The sequence below is a fragment of the Manis javanica genome, chromosome 10, assembly GCF_040802235.1.
Source record: "Manis javanica isolate MJ-LG chromosome 10, MJ_LKY, whole genome shotgun sequence".
NCBI classification, from domain to species: Eukaryota; Metazoa; Chordata; class Mammalia; order Pholidota; family Manidae; genus Manis; species Manis javanica.
In genome coordinates, this window is record NC_133165.1 from 89,618,712 (window position 1) to 89,639,215 (window position 20,504).

General features: G+C 42.0%; 3 protein-coding genes across 3 annotated transcripts; 2 read left to right on the forward strand and 1 right to left on the reverse strand.

Annotated features, from left to right (window-relative positions):
- The first annotated feature begins 426 nt into the window (after window positions 1–426).
- LOC140843809 (olfactory receptor 8S1-like) lies at window positions 427–1,365 on the forward strand. The gene has a single exon (XM_073214237.1). The coding sequence runs from the start codon at window positions 427–429 to the stop codon at window positions 1,363–1,365; it is 939 nt and encodes a 312-aa protein (XP_073070338.1).
- An 11,472-nt stretch (window positions 1,366–12,837) lies between these two features.
- On the forward strand, window positions 12,838–13,782 carry LOC140843900 (olfactory receptor 8S1-like). The gene has a single exon (XM_073214313.1). It carries the CDS (start codon window positions 12,838–12,840, stop codon window positions 13,780–13,782), a length of 945 nt encoding a protein of 314 aa, XP_073070414.1.
- A 5,258-nt stretch (window positions 13,783–19,040) lies between these two features.
- On the reverse strand, window positions 19,041–19,976 carry LOC140843810 (olfactory receptor 8S1-like). The gene has a single exon (XM_073214238.1). It carries the CDS (start codon window positions 19,974–19,976, stop codon window positions 19,041–19,043), a length of 936 nt encoding a protein of 311 aa, XP_073070339.1.
- Window positions 19,977–20,504: the final 528 nt, after the last annotated feature.

Consider the following 20,504-nt stretch of genomic DNA (forward strand, 5'->3'; position numbering starts at 1 on the left):
CAATTTGCTCTTTGTAAGCACTAATTAATTATGGAGAGGTGTTGAATAAATAATCGAAGATAAGGGATAAGAGATAGCAGAGAAGGGGTGAAGGGCAGCCACTCTCAGGAGCACACTGGAGTGCATGAGAGATGCTGGAGCTGAGGGCCCCAGGCCCAGAGGAAGAAGGTGGAGCAGACTGACATGGCTTTTAGAGCAGAATAAGGACAAGAAGTCAAATTTAGCATGACTGATTTCAGGACCTGTGATGTGGGTGATGGGTTGTTGGGGGAGAAAAATACCTGGAGGACACCATTTAGAAGCTTTGAAATCTTGATAAAATGAAACATTGTATAAGGAGAGGATGGGGACATATTGGGACATTGGCAGGGGCACCGAAAACTCTGCCCACTTCCTGTTCTTATTCCAAGGGAACAAAGGAACCGAATGGCTGTAGGGAACCACAGCACCGTCACCGAGTTCATCCTCCTGGGGCTGTCTGCAGACCCCCGTGTCCAGGCCCTGCTCTTTGCTCTGTTCCTAATGATTTACCTCCAGACTCTGCTGGGGAACCTGACGCTCCTGCTGGTAATCAGGGCTGATTCCCGCCTCCACACCCCCATGTACTTCTTCCTGAGTCACCTCTCTTCCCTGGACCTTTGTTTCTCTTCGGCTACAGTGCCCAAGCTGCTGGAGAACCTCCTGTCTCAGAGGAAAACCATCTCTGTCCAGGGTTGCCTGGCTCAAGTCTTTTTTGTGTTTGACTCAGGGAGCACAGAAGCCTGCCTGCTCTCAGTGATGGCCTATGACCGCTACGTTGCCATCTGCCACCCTCTGCTCTATGGCCAGAAGATAACCAACAAGCTCTGTAATGGGCTAGTGTGGGGCTCCTGGGTCCTGGGATTTCTGGACGCACTCATCAACATCCTACCAGCTATGAGCTTGGACTTCTGTAAGGATCAGTCCATCCCCCACTACAGCTGTGAGATGCCCTCTCTCTTCCCTCTGTCCTGCTCTGATGTCTCCACCAACTTCACTATTCTGCTTTGCTCCAGTCTCCTGAATGGGCTTGTAACCTGTGTCCTAATTGTCTTTTCCTATTCTCTTATTGTTTCCACCATCCTGAGCATCAGCTCCTCCTCAGGTAGAAGCAAGGCCTTCTCCACCTGCTTCTCCCACCTCACTGCTGTCCTCCTGTTTTATGGGTCAGGTTTCCTTCGGTATTTCACACCAACCTCAGGTTCACCCCTGGGCTTAATGTTCTCTGTCCAGTACAGTGTGGTCACTCCCTTAGTGAATCCCCTCATCTACAGCTTGAAGAACAATGAGGTGAAAGCAGCTGTGAGAAGAACGTTTATAAAATGTCTCCAATATTCTAGTAGCTGACCATAGTCAGAGGATGGTGGAGAATTAGCTTACTAAAGCAAGATGTTCTGGTAACTTGACAGTAAGTGTACTTTCTGATTGCTTCTGATATTGGATCCAAGAAAGGAATCTTAGAAATTCATAGTGGTACCCAGATGGCGATGAGAGCAGTATCAGGAATGAAAGAGAGGAATGCTTCTTTTCCTTTCTGAGCAGTGTTTTATCATAACACTGGTCCATGTTTATTTTTCTATTCAGGTTAGGAACATTTAGGTTATTTATAGTTACTGGCTATTACAAATCAAACTTCTATGAATAGTCATGTATAGGATTTTGTGTGAACATGTTTTCACTTCTTGAGTGTGTGTACCTAGGAGGGGATTTGCTGTGGCATGTTGCAAATATAAGTTTAACTTAGTACAATTGTTTTTCCCATGTGTTTTCAGGAATGTCTGTACTATTTTACATACTCACCAGAAATATATGAAGGATTCAGTTACTCTGCAACATTGTCCGTATTGGTATTTTTTTTTTTTTTTTTTACTAATTTTAGCTATTCTTAATTAAGTGTGCAGTGGTTGTAGTTAGAAATAAACTATACCCAAAAATAGAGTACATGTGAAAACTGATGAAGTAAGAAGAATCTTAATAGTTTTGTTTCACTGTCACTTTCCTGTCCTTAAAAACTGCTCTCTGACCGTGTAGAAAAATATCATTTAAGAAAACTAGGTGAATAGTGCACAGGCACTCTCTGTATTATTTTTGAAATGTTTTTGATTTCTAAATTTTTTTGAGAATAAAACATTTAAAAATATGTTAAAAACTATGGACTCTGGGTGACTATTATGTATCCTTTAGGTTCATCATGTAACAAATGTATTTGTTAGCATCTGTAGACAATGGGAGAGGCTGTGTCTGTGTGGATGCAGGGTGTATATGGGAGATCTCTGTACCTTTCTCTGAAATTTGCTTTGAGTATAAAATTTTTTTTTCTAAAAAATTCTTAAAATGGTATCTTATAGAGCAAAAATAAACGATGAAAAAATTAACAATGCCTCTCAAACTAAAAGTTGTAACAAGTATATTAATATTAGACAAATTCAGCTTCAGAAGAAGATATATTATCAATAATCTACAGAGAGATAACATAGATATAGAGGAATTATTATATCACAAAGACATAAGAATCCTAAACATAGAAAAATCACAAACGAGTGATGTTTATTTTATAAAACTTGCTATAATATGCCAAAAAAGGAAGAAATAAATTGGCTACTATTCTCTCAAAGAATCAAAACTGGAAAATAGATGAAAAATAAAATAAAATGTTGTGACAAGCCTGTTCTTGTTTGTATTCCATGAAATTGAATGTAGCCAGTCTACCTATTTCAGAAGCAGGTATAGCAATGTGTTCCACTCCCATATCCCAGAGATGCAGAAGCCATGTAGGAAGAGGTTCTGATGGCTTCTGCTGAAAGCAGTTGCTCATGCCCACCAGCTCACCGTGGGTATAGGGCCAGAGCATGGAGTGCTCCTCAACCTGGGGAAGGAGCTGCACCTCCCCCTGAGGAGACCAAGGTTGTTGAATTTTTATTTGATTAACTACACCTGGGTGGGTCTTTAATATAGGAGAGGCTGGTGCCTCCTGGTCAATAGTTCTGCTCTTGGCCCCTCCCCCTCATACTCACCCCCCATCTTTCCTACCATGTCTGGGGCTGAAGGCATCTGTCCTTCCTTCACCTCCCCTAAGGCCTCCTCAACGCAGATTCTCTTGCTGCCCCCTCCTTCACTGCTGATGTATCTTCCTGTAGTGCAACATGACTTCTGAATAACTGTCTCTCTTAAGGGTACCCAGCTCCTCCAAGCAGCCCTGAAGTTTGTTTCTCTCCTTGATATCCCTTTCCACTATCTTGAGATACAAACATCCCACAATCCCAGCCTCAACATGGCCACTCAGAACCTCTAAGCAATCTTCTATCTCACTGAGGGCTAATTCCACAGCTCCTGGTGTCTCCACACTTTCCCAATTCTGGGGAAGAGCCCACCCATCTAGGAGGTGTTTTACCCTAGACCAATTTTCCACAAGGGGCTCTCCAAGTTGAAGCCCCACAGATAGGAGGCCCTTGGGTAAAGGTGCACCCTCAACCACAGCAGATACTGGGGCCTCCCACCAACCACAGAGGGGTTTTTGGGTGTCTTGGCACCATCTCTAGGGGCAACCTGCCCAAGCATTGCACCCATGAAGACTGATATAGTGTTCAGAGGTCCTGCTAACTCATTCCTGGTATAACTCTGGGGAAAAATATGTTCCCAGCCTGGGACAAATTACCTTTGAAACCAAAATCAGTCAAAGGGAGACATAATGTGGGAGAAACCAATTTATGGTTTACAAGTAGTTGTCCACTTCTGCTCGCCTGTGTCTCTTGCCACCTGCTGCAAAATGGCCCCACCTAACCTCTCCAGTGCAGGTATGCTCTCATACAAGGTATCCCCTTGTAATTACCTATTGATATAGAGAAGGACTACTCTCTCTCCACCCCTTTGAAACACCTATTGATATGGAGATGCACTAATGCCAGGTGAGAGATTCTGTAAATATTGCATTTTTGCCCACACCAAAAAACTTAGAAAAATGAATCAATGTAATTTAATATAACACTTAGTAAGCAGCAGCAGAAGTCATCTTATAGATGCTGAAAAATCCTTGACCTTCAACACCAATTCATGATTTAGAAAATAAAACATACGTTCAGTAAACTAGTCATAGAAAACAACCCTGCTATTTCATGAAGGGTATTTGTAACAAAACTTTGGTTAATATAATACTTTATTGTGAAGCACTGAAATAAGAGCAAGAGTAGAATTGTACCACTGCCAGTTCCATTCAACATTGTCCTGGTATCTATATTTAGTTCAATAAAGAAAGAAAAAAAAGTGGAGAGCATTGAAGTGAAAAAGAAAAAAGTAAAAACTGGTTTTAATTTACTGATGACTTTATTGAGTATCCAGAAAATCCAAAGAAGTTTACAAACTATTAGAACTACAAATGTACCAAGGTCAAGGAATTCAAAGGCAATATACACGAAATACTTGAGGAGGAAAGCCTGTTAAAATGGTGGAGTAAGGACCTCAAAAATTCTCTTTCATAAAGACAAAGAGGATAAGCAAAACTTGTCAAAATCAACTCTTTCAAAACACTGGAAATTAACCAAAGACTTGAAGCTATTCTTGTAATATTTAATGAAGAAAATTGGCTGAATCTTGGTAAGAACAGAAACATTTGTGGTGTTTTGATTTGCCCTATTCTCATCTAAACCTTTGCAGCTCTGCAGTAGATGTGAAAAGTGACATCCCTTATTATGGTAAAATTCAGCAGGCCAGCAACTTGTGGATTTGGAGGAATGGGGTTGGCTCTCCTTCAGACCCACCCAGACCCCCACTGTGGTCAACAGTCATTATTTTAGCGGTCTGGTCATTGCCTGAGAAACCCCACTTGCAATCCTTTGTGGCCATGTGTGAACAGTATTTTCCTTGGGAATGTCTGTTGATGAAAGTCAGAGGCAATTAGGAAATATCACAGCTGCCTAAGGCAATGGATAACAGCTGGGGAAAACAATAGGCTAATCAAAAGCCTAAAAGGAGGAGGTGGGGAACGAGATATCCAGAGTAGCTTTTGAAAAGCACCAATGTTGGTTGGAATATACAAGTTCACATACAGTCATAGGTCTGTGCATATGACCGAGGCTGTGTGTATGCTGTGGAAATGATTATCTCAGGAAAGGAGGTGATGATTAAGAAAAACTTTCTTCTTTAAGAAAACGTCCTCTTGTTGAATTGTTCCTAGATGATTTGTTCAGCTTCTGAAAATTCAAGGAGGTGATGGGAAGGGAATTCTGTAGAAAGTGATTTGAGGGTACTGGGTGGGAAAGGGGTACAAGAAAGGGGAGGAGGAAGGAACCTGTGTGTCTCCCAATGTGGACCCAAGGTTCTGTGCCCAGTGCTACTTGACCATCTGTGTTTTTGACCAGTGTTATCCAGTAGAACTTCTGTAATCATGGAGATGTTCTACATGTGGCCTTTTGAGTGGAGTCACCACAAGTTGTGTGGAGCCTCTTGAGTACTTGAAATATATCTAATTCAAATGAGGATTGAAAATTTTCTTTTATTTAATTTCGATTATTTTTCATTGAAATGAACACATGAGGCTAGTGGCTACCATGTTGGGCAATGCAGCTCAGACCAGAGGTTGGCAAATTTCTTCTATAAAGGGCCAGATAGTAAATCTTTCAGACTTTGAGATTTAAACAGGTCCTGTTGTCACTACTCAGGTCTGCCTTTTTTCTGCAAAGGCAACCACAGACAGTAGGCAAATGAATGAGCTTGGCAGCATTCTTACACAACTTTATTCACAAAAGACAGGCAGTGAGCCAGATTTGGTCCATGGCCAGTTTGCCAGCCTCCGCCCTAACCATTTGTATGTAGAATTGTAATATTTCCAGAATATCTTGTCTGGATTTAGTGCATCTGTGTATTAACAGGTGTTCCTCAGGGGTGGATAAAAGTTTCTCTCCATATCAATGGATAATTACTTCGGCAACCGAGGGTAGGGGGAGGTCTTGCTTGCTTTTGACGGAGCAGGAAAGAGACAGCCCCTGACTGCAGTTTATAACCAATAAATGGGTTTTAAACTTTATTTCTCCCTTTGACTGATTTTGGTTTTAAAGGTATTTTGCCCTGGGATTTTCTCTCTCCAGAGTTATACCATCCAGATCCATAGTGCCCTAAGATATCAGATGCCTTGTGTACACTTATTCCACTGGTCAGATCCTTTTACATTAACTGTGACCTCAGAGTATTTCTTTTGCTTTCCTTATCAATTCATTTAAGATCTTTGTTGATTTTTTTTCAGGAAATTTCTGGCTGGCAGCAATGAGGTAATCTGTCACATGGCCCTTTTCATTCCACACCTCCACAAAGACAAGGAAATCTCTTTCTTTACATGGTTTCCTTTATGGGAAGGTGACCTTGCCTGAAACCTTTCCTTTTCTTTTGTTAATAATGTCTTGCCCCATTCTCCTTCCTATAAAAATCTTCCATTTTGTTCAGCTCCTCAGTGTTTACCTCTGTTTGCTGGATAGGATGCACCCCATTCGTGAATTGCTTAGTAACAATTAGATCTTTAAATGTATTTCATTGAACTTTCCTTTTTAACCCAATTCCTTCAAAGTTTTTTTCAGTTTTGTATTTGATTAAGCAGGTTTAGAAATTATGGAGCAGTAGTGTTTTGAGATTTCAAGTTCACTACTTTGTTGGAAATAATCTTTGTCATACACAGTGGCACTAGCCTCCCTCAGATCTCTTCAGTTTAAAACTGTAACACTGACTCCTATCTCTCATTTATCATAAGCATCCCAAAATGGATAGAACTCTTAGGCAGAAAAATAGCCATGAGTGGGTGGTGAGAGAATAAAGCCAGTAGAGCCCACTAAAAGGATCTCAAAGAATTAACCAGATAAACCGGAGAGCCAGATAAGACCCAGAGAGTTAATAACTTAATTAGTTGATGTTCCAAAGGCCAGAAGTGACTTGGAATGTCCAGATAAAGAAAAGTATGAGAGCTCAGTGCATGTCTTCCTTGTGCCAATAAGATCATGCCATTGAAAAATCCACTTAGTCTGCAAAAAGCCCCATCTTATTCTTTAACTTACTCTGTATGCAGTTCTTCATCTTCTTCTAGCCCCTTAATCAAGTAACTTTGTAACCAGGGCAGGAGACACACCTTAGAAGTGTAAATAGGCCTACGGAGACAAAGAATGCTTAAGTGCAAACCAACATAGTCAGCTAAATAACCTTATTCTTAAGACAAAACTTCAAAGGGTTATAAATACCTGTAAAAGTCATGACTTCTGCAGACTCCTACCCAAAAAGGCCCTATGAAACCTCAGACCCTAAGGATCTCAGTCACCTCTCCTCTCTGAGGTTGCCGGCACTCCCCTTTCTTCATGTGTGTTACTCTCCCTGTTCTACTCCAGCTAAACAGGCAGGAGCTGCTGGGAGCTCTGATTTGGGCTTGCAAGATCCCACCACCTGGGTGGCCCAGACAGGACTTCAGCTGTGCAATCATGCTCTTTCATAGCCTGCCTGAAAATCTTTTCCTTTGCGAAGTTCTCAGAACATAATCTCACTTCATCTAGTGCTCTGTGGCTCTCCCAAATCCTGGTGTGGTGGGACTCAGTTCCCATGCTGTGCAGATTCAGGTGGGCACTGGATGCTAGATGGCCCTGGATTTAGGAGTTGGTGAGGGATTTGCCCAAAGCGGAGCAGGAGTTCAGTGAGCTTCCCTTTCTTGCCTTTGTCAGCGTTGACTCTAGGCTGCTCCTCCCTTGGTGTGTATTCGAATAAAACTTTCTCTCTTCTTCACTACTTGGTCTCTGCCTTTCAATTCTTTGTTTCAGTGGGGAGAATAAACTCAATGCTTAACAGAACTCAACTCCTTAGTTTTATCTTCCTTTCACACAGCCCTAGTTCAGACCTTCATTATTTCAGAATTAAGTTATAGGCATCTTCCAAGTCAATCTCCTTGCCCACAGCTCTGCTCCGCTCAGATCTTTCTTCTATGCCTGTGATACAATGATATCTAGAAAAATGCCCATGTCCTTCAAACTTCAAATCCTTATTCTTTACTTATTCTGGTGCTTACCAGAAATTTCCTGAAAAAAATTCAAAGATCTTAAATTGATAAGGAAAGTAAGTTACTTAGCATGACATATACAACCACAGAAAATCAACCTCAATGTATGTCTACAGACTCATCTCTAATTGATTTCAGTTTCAAATTACTAAATTCAGGAATCATGATTCTTCATCTATATAAACTATGTTAAAATTTCCCATGCGGCTGCTCATCTTCAGCATGTTGGATAAGCAGTGTCTTGTCTGCATCAATACCGCCATTTGCACACTGCCCTTCCAGTAGGTATCATGCTTCTTCACCCCTGCTCTGCCACACCTGTGATCCTCATTGTACTGTTATAATCTCTGTAGGACAGGGACTCTGCCATAATCATTGTCATAATTGTGTTTGTAGCTCATTCTGGGCATTGAAATGTCCTTTGCCATATAGATGCCCAGGAAGATCTCCTGGCACCACAGGACTGAAGAAAAGTAATTTCTTTCACATACATGAGTCAGAAAATACCTCTTTATGTTTCTAAATTAAAGTTAAGCTCTCTAATTTTAAAGCCAGATGTGTAGCTATTTATAAATGCACATAAAAATGCTATTAAGGTAAAACGCTACACCATCTACAACCCAGATTTAATTCTCTTAATACCATATTTACATTCTATTTCAATGTAAAACTGTAGTCCCTAATATTTACTTATGACCCTTGACTAAGTTCTTATTAGCATATTTTTAAGCCATGAAGACAGTGTGCTCATTGGGAGCTTATTCAAGTCCCCAAATCAAACAGTTTTATAAACCCTACTACTATCTTAGGGAGATATCACAAGTTCAGATTTTTATTCTTTTGGCTCCAGTAAAAATTTAATATCTTAATTGTGATGAAAATAGCTTTTGCGTCAGGAAGATAACATATGTGCTGAAAAATTGTGTGTGTATGTATGTATATATCTATATCTATATCTATATGTATCTTTATCTTTTGCATGTTCTCTCTTTATTCTGTTTCAAATATTTACCTACTATTTCCAATTCCTCTATTGTGAGTCAGCATGATCTTTGCCAACAACAATAAATCATCATAATTTGAAACTTACTTTATAATGTAAGTGTATTAGAGAATTATACATCTAAATACTTAGAGGCAGCTAGGTACTGTACCTGGCTCTTTACACATAAGGAACATAATGGAAATTAGAAAAATCATGTAAGAAAATGTGGTCCTAGCTCTGTCATAAGTTATAAGTTAGGACCAGTCATTTCTCCTATCTAGACCCAAGATATGTACTTGAGTGACCGGAACAGGAAGTGGGAAGGGCTCACTCAGAAGGAGATTGTGTCAGTTTTCCAAACATCCCTTACAGGTCCTTATGAGCCAGTGTGTCACTCACCCGGCTCAGCTGGACGAGGCCAATCCTGTCAGCAAGTTCAATCATTTGAAAGTTTTCAAAATCATCAGATAGGAGATCCCACTTGCAGAGCAGCTTACAAAGGTAGTACCCATCTTCAAAGCTTAATGTGCACAATATAATGTAAATTGATAATAGGATAGCATTTTTTTAAAGGACCACCTATAGAAAAATGTTTGAACTAATCCATTCAGTCAACACAGTGAGATAAAGTCAGACATTAAACAGATGAATGGGATAGAATTTATTCTCCTGAAGAATAACATTTTAGTGATCTGGGTCAGTAAACTTAGTGATCTGCCTAGACGGTAAATTTTCCAGGTACAAGCATATGTTATGTTACTGAGAATCTCCAATTTATTTTACAGGACTAAGAATATATTAGGAAGGAAACATATGCTTTTTTAGTTAACATTAAAAAAGCTTTTTTCCATTGTTTTCTTAAATAACGCAGCCACTTAGTCCTGTGTGTGTTATTTATTTGAATCATAACAACACATTTTGACATTTCTGCCATCAAATAGTCATGTAAAAAAAATTTAAAAAGGTAATTTATACTGCCCACGAAGATGCATTTTTTTTAGATGATAATACATTCCTGAAGATAAGGCTTTTCCTGGAAAGGTGTGTTAGCTTAAAGGCTGGTTTCCCACCTGCCCATTTCAGCACCAGAGGGTAGGTTGAGGGTACACAGACTTCTCCCATAAAATCTCTACACACAGATTTCTGTGTTATACATTGTTTCAGTCCTTTGCATCAAGCTGTTTATATTCAGAAATGCAGCTCATGTGACCGCAGGACAATAATATGGATGCGAGGAGGGTGCACAGCCAGCTCCTAGGGAATTCACACATGGGGCATCCAGCTACTATGTATGAGATCTTGTATCACAGGGAAATTCTTCCAGCCCCGCCTCCTCTCTGAAGGGCAATGGGTCCTCAGGAGCGTTACCCAAGGTTAAAACTGTGATGTCAACCCAGAAGCTCCAAAAGTCCCCCATGCCAAAGAACTCCCTGTGGGTTAGAAAGTTAATTTTACACAGGCATTGAATTGGATCTGGCTTCAGGCTGTGACTTCAGGGAACAGATGTCATTGGCAAGATGTCTCTGAAATGCCAGGCTCCAGTGGCCAACACATGGCCTCCTAAACAGAGATGCCATCCCAAAAGGCTAGATCCTAAAGTAGTCATTTGCAGAGAGCTGTAGTACTGTATTTAGATTCACAGTGAGAAATAAATGCAGAGACGTCTGCAAGGCAGGACCTAGGATCAGGTGGGAGGAATCTGCACTCCCAGGGTGGAGACTGGCCTGTGGAGAGGTATTGGGGGGATGAGGAGGAGGGAGATCTTCCCCGGAGTATATCCAGAGTTTGGCCACGGTGTTTTCTTGCACATTTGTGGTGTTCTATGAGAAAGAAAATGATCTGTGCTGTTCTTAGAAGAGCTGGTTCCCTTATGTGTGAAGAATTAGTGGCTTGAGACAAGTTCACCTGGGGCAGGAGAGAGAAACGGATGTCTTCTGTACTAGAAAAAATAGGCAACTCGGTAGGTCAGATATTTCTCTGAAGGTTTATCTTCCCTTGTTCCCAGCTTTTTCTGGCTCTGTTCTTCTCTCCTCTTCAGGTCTCCTCCTGGCCTCTAAAGGTATGTATTTTCACCCAGAATCTTCTTCCCTCCGTGCCTCCTGATGCCCATCTCTCTCTGCCTCAGTGCACTGCTGCCTTCCATCAGGTGGGATTCTGTGCTCAGCTGCCCAGGAAGCGCGTGTCTCCTTCCTGAGTGACATTGAGCATTGGCAACAGAGACCCTTTGTTTTCTGTGCAAAAGCTGCCTGACCTGAGTCTCTGGATGATTAGGCATGGTGAAATTCCTTTGGCTTAAATTTCAGTTCTTAGTAGAAGAGGGGAGAACATGTAAGAACCAATAGTGGGTTCTTAGTGGCCCACGTGTATCCTCTTTTCTGAGACCCAGAATCTTATGTTATTGAAAATCACTACTGCCGACCTGAGCCATGGACTCTGCTGTGGGAGTAGGTGGAGGGACCAGGAAAGAGGGTAAGAGCCACTGCAGGTTTGGGGAGTGGGAAACCGACTGCATGAAACTTTGTCTTCCCTACTCTATTAGCACCAGCTTCCTCCTATTTCCTCTTTATGGATCCCTGCCCCCATGAACATAGGAATGCACACCACCCCCCTGGAAGCCCCCATTCTGTTCAGTGTTTCCAGCCCTTCCTGGGAGAAGAGATGTTCTCACTTTCCTTAGCCTCCAGACCTCAGTCCGCTATTAATTCACTCACTCAATCACTAAATAAGACTTTCTGGGTCACTAGCACTTTTTGAGTTAAGTGGATGAAGGAGCAAACACTTGTTATATTTCCTTTTTCCAAAAAGGAAACCTCACTGCCTGATGCCTTGGGAAACATATACATCTTCTGCGCATGAAGGAGTTACATGTGAACCCAGATTCACATGTCTCCAAGTGTTGTTCCAATTTTTCTGTAGGGCCACACTTATTTTAATAGAACGAACCTCTAGTGGCTGAATTTTAGCCATTGCCAATGGCGATTATTCTGGGTGAGCCTCATTTGGGATGGCGGTGAGGCCATTGGGGGAGTGGCGGGTGTCCTGACAGGAGAAAGAAGTTAATCTTAGATGATGGAGGCTCTTAAAAATCAAGCAGCAAGTTTAAAATTATTCCATGGGCAGGGACTGAGAGGTATTTTGACATCCATGGGCAGGGACTGAGGGTATAGAGACATCACATAAATGCAAAACCAACTAAGGTGTGAAGTTAGATTTCTTTCAGGCATCTCCAATATTCTCACCTGTAAAATAGACAGTCTCTTTCATTGCAGTCGAATTCCTGTCCACTTATCCACACATACTATTGCACACACTGGCATCTCAATCTGATTCTGAGAATTAAAACTGACAATATATATAACTGCCATAATAATTTCCAAAATGATGAAATCTAAGCAAACACAATTTGCTTTTAGCACTAATTAGATATGGAGAGGCATTGAATAAATAATTGAGTGAGGGACAACAGCAGAGAAGGGGTGAGGGCAGCCACTCTCAGAAGTGCACTAGAGTGTGTGAAAGATGATGGAGCTGAGAGCAGCAGGCCCAGTTGAAGAAGGTGGAGAAGATGGGCATAGATTTTAGAGCAGATAATGAGAAGATCTCAAATATAGGAGGACTGATAATAGGGGTTCATGACCTGTGAGGTGGATGGAGGAATGGTTGGGGGAGAAAAATACCTGAGGGAGTCAGTGAGGAGTTTAAAATCTTAAAACAAAACATTGTATAGGGAGAGGATGGGGATGTCTTGGAACATCGGCAGGGGCACTGAAGGCTCTGTCCACTTCCTGTTCTTATTCCAACGGAAGAAAGGAACTGAATGGCTCTGAGGAACCACAGCGCTGTCACTGAGTTCATTCTCCTGGGGCTGTCTGCAGACCCCCGTGCCCAGCCCCTGCTCTTTGCGCTGTTCCTAATGATGTACCTCCAGACTCTGCTGGGGAACCTGACGCTGCTGCTGGTGATCAGGGCTGATTCCCGCCTCCACACCCCCATGTACTTCTTCCTGAGTCACCTCTCTTCCCTGGACCTTTGTTTCTCTTCGGCTACAGTGCCCAAGCTGCTGGAGAACCTCCTGTCTCAGAGGAAAACCATCTCTGTCCAGGGTTGCCTGGCCCAAGTCTTCTTTGTGTTTGAGTCAGGGGGCACTGAAGGCTGCCTGCTCTCAGTGATGGCCTATGACCGCTACGTTGCCATCTGCCACCCTCTGCTCTATGGCCAGAAGATAACCAACAAGCTCTGTAATGGGCTAGTGTGGGGCTCCTGGGGCCTGGGATTTCTGGACGCACTCATCAACATCCTTCCAGCTATGAGCTTGGACTTCTGTAAGGATCAGTCCATCCCCCACTACAGCTGTGAGCTGCCCTCTCTCTTCCCTCTGTCCTGCTCTGATGTCTCCACCAACTTTACTATTCTGCTCTGCTCCAGCCTCCTGCATGCGCTTGTAACCTGTGTCCTAATTGTCTGTTCCTATACTCCTATTGTGTCCACCATCCTGAGCATCAGCTCCTCCTCAGGCAGAAGCAAGGCCTTCTCCACCTGCTCCTCCCACCTCACTGCTGTCCTCCTCTTTTACGGCTCAGCTTTCCTTCGCTATTTCACACCAACCTCAGGTTCACCCCTGGAGTTAGTGTTCTCTGTTCTGTATGGTGTGGTCACTCCCTTAGTGAATCCCCTCATCTACAGCTTGAAGAACAATGAGGTGAGAGCAGCTGTGAGGAGGACATTTAGAAAATATCGCCAATATTTCAGGAGCTGTCCATAGTCAGAGGATGGCGGAGAATTAGTTTACCACAGCAAGATGTTCTGGTAACTTGACAGTAAGTGTTCTTCCTAATTGCTTTAGACATTGGATGCTGAACTGAATCTTAGAAATTCATAGAGCTACCCAGGTATTGATGAGACCAATATGAAGAATGAGAGGAATGCTTCTTTTCCTTACTGAGTTGTGTTCCATCTTAAGGCTTTTCTATGTTTTGCCTATGCACTACCAGGCTGGGAACATTATCAGGTTATTTACAGTTACTGGCTATTACAATGAAAACTGTTACAAACGTACATGTGCAGGGTTTTTTGTGAACATAAGTTTTCACTTCATGAGAGCATACACGCAGGAGAGGATTTGTCGTGGCATGTTGTAAATGTTAGTTTAACTTAATAAAAATGTTTTTCCAATCTGTTTTCCAGAATGTCTGTACCATTTTACATTCCTACCTGAAATATGAGGGACTCATTTACTCGGCAACATTGACCATACTGTTATTATTCTTTTTATTAACTTAGGCATTACTAATATTGTAGTGGTTGTAGTTAAAAATAAACTAACTTCCACAGAAGACTACATGTAAAAAGAAGTAAAATCAGAATAAGCTTAATGGTTTTGTGTCACTGTCAGTCTCCTAGCTTTAATAACTGTGCTCTGACTGTGTAGAATAGTATCATTTAGGAGACCTAGGTGAATAGTACACAGGCACTTTCTGTACTACTTTTGCAAAATTTTTGATTTAAAAGTGGTTTTCAGAACATTTTTCCAAAATGTCTAAAAATACATTAAAAGCTATGGACCCTGGGTGAGTATAAAGTGTGATTTTAGGTTCATTCTGTAACAAATGTACCATCTGTTGGGGCTGTAGGTAACACGAGAGGCCGTGTCTGTGTGGATGCAGAGTAAAATGGGAAATACCTGTCCCCCTTCTCAATGTTGCTGTAAACCTAATATTTTTTTTCTAAAAAAGTCTTTACAAAAAAATATGTTATCACATAGAGTAAAAATAAAGGATGAGAAGAATTAACAATGCAACTTACTAAAACAAAGTTGGAATGAGTATATGAGTATTAGAGAAATTCGGTTTTAGAAGAAGATATGTTATTAGTGGTCATCAGGGAGATAGTGTAAGTATAAAGGATGCATTACATCATAAAGACATAACAATCCTAAGCATAGAAAAATCACAAACGAATAGGGCTAATTTTATAAAACCTGCTAAAACATGCCAATAAAAGGAATAGATAAATTGGGTAAAGTCTTCTCAAAGAATAAAAACTGGAAAATAGATTAAAAATAAACAAAATGTTGATGTAAGACTGTACATGCTTATCTTATGTGAAAGTCTAAAGTTTGGCAATTATACATATTAACAAAGTGTTTTGAAAGAAGAAATGATATTGACAAAAAGTCAACCATGATTATGATTGATAAAAACCGTCCATAATGATTATGACTTCCAGACAAATACCTTGTAGGAGAAAAGTCCGAGTTTTGCAGAAGGTTGTTTGAAGGTAATGGGCAGGCACAGGAAGAGGAACAGAGTGGGGTGGGGATAGGAGCCCAGGGACTCTGCACACCTGGCCCTTGAGATATGCTCCAGCACCCAGAGTCCACATTACACTGAGTTCTGGTGATTAGTGGGGCTGGACACCAGGGGTAGCTGGAACGGTCTTGGAGGCTGAGACTCCAGCTGCTTGTGGCAGACAGGCATACTCTGCTGGTCCTGATGACACCCAAAACACAGGCAGCAGTTTGAAAGACTTGCCAGCAGTGGGAAGGGTGCCAGAAGGGTGAGCGTTGGATGGAGCTCTCTCCTCAGGAGAAAGGGCAGGCGGATGATACCTCCCCTGCCCTCCCGCGGCCAAAAGGTTGGGCACTCTCTTGAGGACCCAGGTGCTCCCTCCCACTCTCTGGTGGCTCAGCCCCGAGTTGCTTCCCTGGCACTGCTGTCACGGCAGCTTACCCAGCCCAGCAGTGTCAGACTTTGCTTTCTGGTTGGCAGAGGAAGACTCTCCCAGCCTTCTTATCCCTGTCTCAGCACAACCACTGGACGCACCTGCAGGATACAGCTTGGAGAGCTCCTTCCTCCATGGGGGTGGCCAAGGCCGGTGCTGCGCACCTTGCTGCCACTAGTGGGCGCCGATGTGACTTGCTGCTGCAGCCGCAGACCACTTTGTGACTTGTGTGTACCTGCTTGTTCTGCAACTGTTCCAAATTCGGTTGTTATTCCTGAATAAACTCGCCTTGCTAGTAAAAGAACTGGCCATTTTATTTTGAAGGTGGACAGTATACTCATTTCTCTTCGTATATACAGAGGAATGAAATTCAGAACAAACACGCTATGGCAAAACACAGGCAGGCATGAAGATTTTTTTTTAAAAAAAGGAAAATCAGCTCTTTTAAAGTTTTAGAAAGAAATTTAAGGAGGGTTGTCTTGAACAAAAAGTTCTCTTGGAGAAGAGCAAGAGTTTGAGGTCATGGAGATTCCTCATCATACGTTTATATGTGATTTGGTAGATAGACAGTACCAAAAATATTTCAGAAGTTTTTGAACCAATTTACCATCCCAACGCCAATGTCTGTGAGTCCAATTATATTAGTTCCCTATCAAGACTTGAATACTTTGACTATTTAAAATTTTAAGCATTTAGGATGGTTTCATTTATATAAAATTCAAGAACAGCAAAAGGGGTAGTTTCCCATCTTTCGGATCTGTTTGTGTTGTCTAAGACTATGGTACCTAGAACTGAGTAAAGCCAGGTTAGAAATGCCTGGGGGTTCTTAGCGGTTGTGGGGAGGCGTGGACGGGTGGGGGTGTGAGCTTCCCCCTGACATCTCTCCTTCCCAAACCAAGGTTAAGGCTGGACCGACCTTTGTGGGGGGCAAGATGCCCTTCAGCAACAACCATCAGGAAATTTTGAAAAAATAAATTTTTTTATTACTTCCAAGACTAGAAATTACACAGCACCCTGGGGCCACACATCAAAGTGGGGTTAGGGTGTGGTCTCTTTAACTGGGATGGAGGGTGGGGAGCCTAGGGTTTCCAGGTTTTACTCTTTATTGGTGAATTTAAAACAGAACAGCAGGAATTTAAAGAAAGTAAGAGGAAAAAAAGAAACAAGTCCCAAAAGCTTGGTTACTGAAATGGACCAAGATCTCTAAAAACTGGGAGCCTCAGTGTGAGGCTGAGGCCTGGCTCTTTCTGCAGTTGAGTGGCTGGCAAAGTGTGTCTAGGAGATGTCAGTCTTTAAAATGGTTGCCTCTTCATAATGGGCGCCTTGGCAATCACAGCTTAAGTCAGGCCCTTCATTACAAAATGAAAAAAGAATGCCCCAACTGTCAGGCTTACACTTCAACCAGGCTGAGGAGGACATCAGTGAATGAGGACTGCAGAGCACACGGACTGATGGAACCTGACTCACTGGGGTTACTGAGCTGCTCAGCCGACTCTGGAAACATCTACCTACAGCCTAGGCTGATTTTTCTTTTGATTTCTGTTAATGTTTACCACATTTTTAGTCACTTGAACATGAATACACGCTGAATAAGTATATCCTATATTAATTTTTAAGTATGTTTTTGTCATCTACTTCATTTTTGCTGTTTTGTTTATATGGGCTCTAGGTATTCATTATTCATTGTAAGGTTGAATCCTGAGGATTTGATATTGCTCTTGCAAAAGCAGGAAAATACATATTTTTTGTTTGTTCAATTAGTGTTTATTCAATTTTTGTTATATAGAAACATTTGATGAATATATGAGATTGTATATTATAAAAGTCTCTTGGAGTACTAATCGTTTTTCATTTGTGATAGAATATTCAGACTTTGCTGTTAGATAATTATATCATTGCCAATATTTGTAGTGCTAAAAAGAAAGACACAGGCCCACCATGATGTCACTCGTGCTAGGCCAGGTCATCATATCAGAGCTTAAGGCTGTTGAAAAGGCAGAAACGAGAAAACTAATTGGATATTTTCATTTCATTTCTTAGAGAAATGGCAGGCCTGGAGAGGAGCTGGAAACCATCTGGGCCAGACCCTGAGAACATCCATGGGGCTCGAGTTCTGCTAACCAAGAGATGGAAATTCTTGCACATGCATCCTGCCCACATCCCTGGAGAAAGGCGCTTGGCTAAAGACTGATTACTATAAAACCGCAAAACTTCCTTTTTGGGGCTGTAGTCTCTCTGAATCAGCCCTTTACTACATCTGTAGTGAAGTCTTCTATTAAATCTTGCTGTCATCAGTCTGGACTCCTGCATTTCTTTGGCTTTCTTGACCTAACAAATAACCTAATAGCAGTTTCAACCTCCTCCCAAAATGTAGTCAGTCAGTAATTTTCTGATCAGCATTGATAAAATAATCTGTCATATGTGTCCTCTCCATCCTCAAAGGAAGATGAGGACACCCACCTAATGGGACGTTTATCGTTGCATCCTCACACAGATAGCTTTGGAATGGGTGTGGCATGATCTTTTAGGACACTAACTAGATGTGTCCAAGCCACACTGCTTGATGTATTGATAAATGTAACCTCTTTTCAGCATGTATTTAAGATTTTCCAAATGAAGGGGCTTTGGAGCATTTCACCAAAACTCCTCCCAGATAAGTTCACTGGCCATAACCCTCAGTAAGACTACGAATAAACTCTATGTTTCTTACATATAAGAGTTGTGCTGATTTCAGTCGACAGTAGATTTTTCTTTCCACAACCAAAATTTAAATTTCATATCTCACCCTCAAGTTACTGTATTGGGGAGAAATTATGTAGTTCTGTTAAGTAACTTGGGTAACGGTATTTGTCTGTGCCTATTTACTCGAACTGCAATTCCTCCAATCTGATTTTATCATGAAGCATGTGGCTGAATATTGATTAATGTTAAACATTTTTTATGAAATACAGGCAGACTTTCTGAAGCTTTTATTATTAAAGTGGTCAGGTAGACATTTTTGTGAATTTTATTCTATGTTTTTGAGAAATGAGATCATCTGTGTATCTTACCTTTTCACCATGATTTTTTTGTTGTCTCATCAATGTACTTACTGAAGAATGTCTCCACATTCTTTTCCAATCAACAGAATGGAGGTCTAAAATAAATACCTCGACATTTATAGAAGCAAGACCAAAGACTGGGGTGCTCAGGGAAGCCCGGGATCTTTCGTGCACCCTACTTGACACTATGGAGTGGGAGGGGGAGTGAACATAAGAGGAAATTTAATCTTGGAATTTCATTGAGTAAATGCATCTTAGTTCACCACCTAAGGTATTGCAAATATTTCTCCAATGATCTTCTCACAGCTGTCTTTACCTCCTTGTTCTTCAGGCTGTAGATGAGGGGATTCAGCATGGGTGTGATCACACTGTACTGCAGAGAAGAGAGCAAATCCAGGGATGAACCAGAGGGAGGCATGAGGTAGCGGATCAAACCCGAGCCAAAGAACAGGATCACTGCCATGAGGTGGGAGGAGCAGGTGGAGAAGGCCTTGCTCCTGCCTGCGGTGGAGCTCATGCTCAGGGTGTTGTGTATTATACGGGCATAGGATAAGAAGATTGGGAGGAAGTTTCCAAGCCCAAGTAGTACAGTAGAGAAGGACAAGATGCTGACATTCATAGATACATCAGAGCAAGACAGAGGGAAGAGGGAGGGCAGCTCACAGGTGTAGTGGTGGGTGGTGTGGGCATCAGAGAAGTTGAGGTCAACACCCAAGAGCACTATGACAAGTGCATTGAGAGAGGCCAGGCTCCAGGAGCCCCACACCAGCCTCACACAGAGCTGGTTGCTCATCACCTGGCCGTAGAGCAGAGGGTGGCAGATGGCGGCATAGCAGTCATAGGCCATCACTGAGAGCAGGCAGGCTTCATTTCCTGCAGTGAGAAACACAAAGAAGACCTGGGCCAGGCAGCCCTCCACTGAGATGGTTTTCTTCTCCGACAGCAGGTCCTTCAGCAGCTTTGACACAGTGACAGAGGAGAAGCAGAGGTCCAGGAATGACGGATTGCTCAGGAAGAAGTACATGGGCGTGTGGAGGCGGGAATCGGCCCTGATCAGCAGCAGCGTCAGGTTCCCCATCAGGGTCAGGAGGTAAATCCCCAGGAAGAGCACAAAGAGCAGGGGATGAACGTGGGGGTCGTCAGACAGCCCCGTGAGAACGAACTCGGAGTTGGTGGTGTGGTTCCTCAAGACCATTCGTGAGGATGCTTCCCTGGAATAAGATAGAAACAGGATGAGATCACCTGTCTCCTTCAGTGCATCACCCCTCTTCTCACACATTCCCCGCCCTGTCTGAAGGCTGTGCTGAGACACTCCAAGTCACTCTCACTGAATCTGAGGAAGATGTTTTATTATGGTTTGTCAGTTGCTATCTTGGATTACAGTCTTCACATGCTTATGGATTCCCATTCCTTTTATACAGGAATGTAACTGGGAAAATAAATTCATCTGACTCACCTATACATTCATGGTAGTTCATTTTCATCTGGATTTTACTATAGTTTATTCTCATAGTCATCTGGTTGTAGGAAACATTATAACACATATTTGCATCACATTCTCTTTCCTTTCCTTGTTTTCCAATCATTACTCTTTTTGTTTATAATCATCCAATGGCTTCTAACTTTCTAAATAGCACAGAAAATTTTAATAGGACTTGTTTTGTTTCCAGAGTAGTTTTTTATCAGTGTCTATATCTTCTCTCACACTGATTTTATATACAAT

What these genes read in the sequence shown, in the direction of transcription:
- LOC140843809 (XM_073214237.1), top strand. Translation starts at nt 427, where the DNA reads ATGGCTGTAGGGAACCACAGCACCGTCACCGAGTTCATCCTCCTGGGG.
- LOC140843900 (XM_073214313.1), top strand. Translation starts at nt 12,838, where the DNA reads ATGGCTCTGAGGAACCACAGCGCTGTCACTGAGTTCATTCTCCTGGGG.
- LOC140843810 (XM_073214238.1), bottom strand. Translation starts at nt 19,976, where the DNA reads ATGGTCTTGAGGAACCACACCACCAACTCCGAGTTCGTTCTCACGGGG.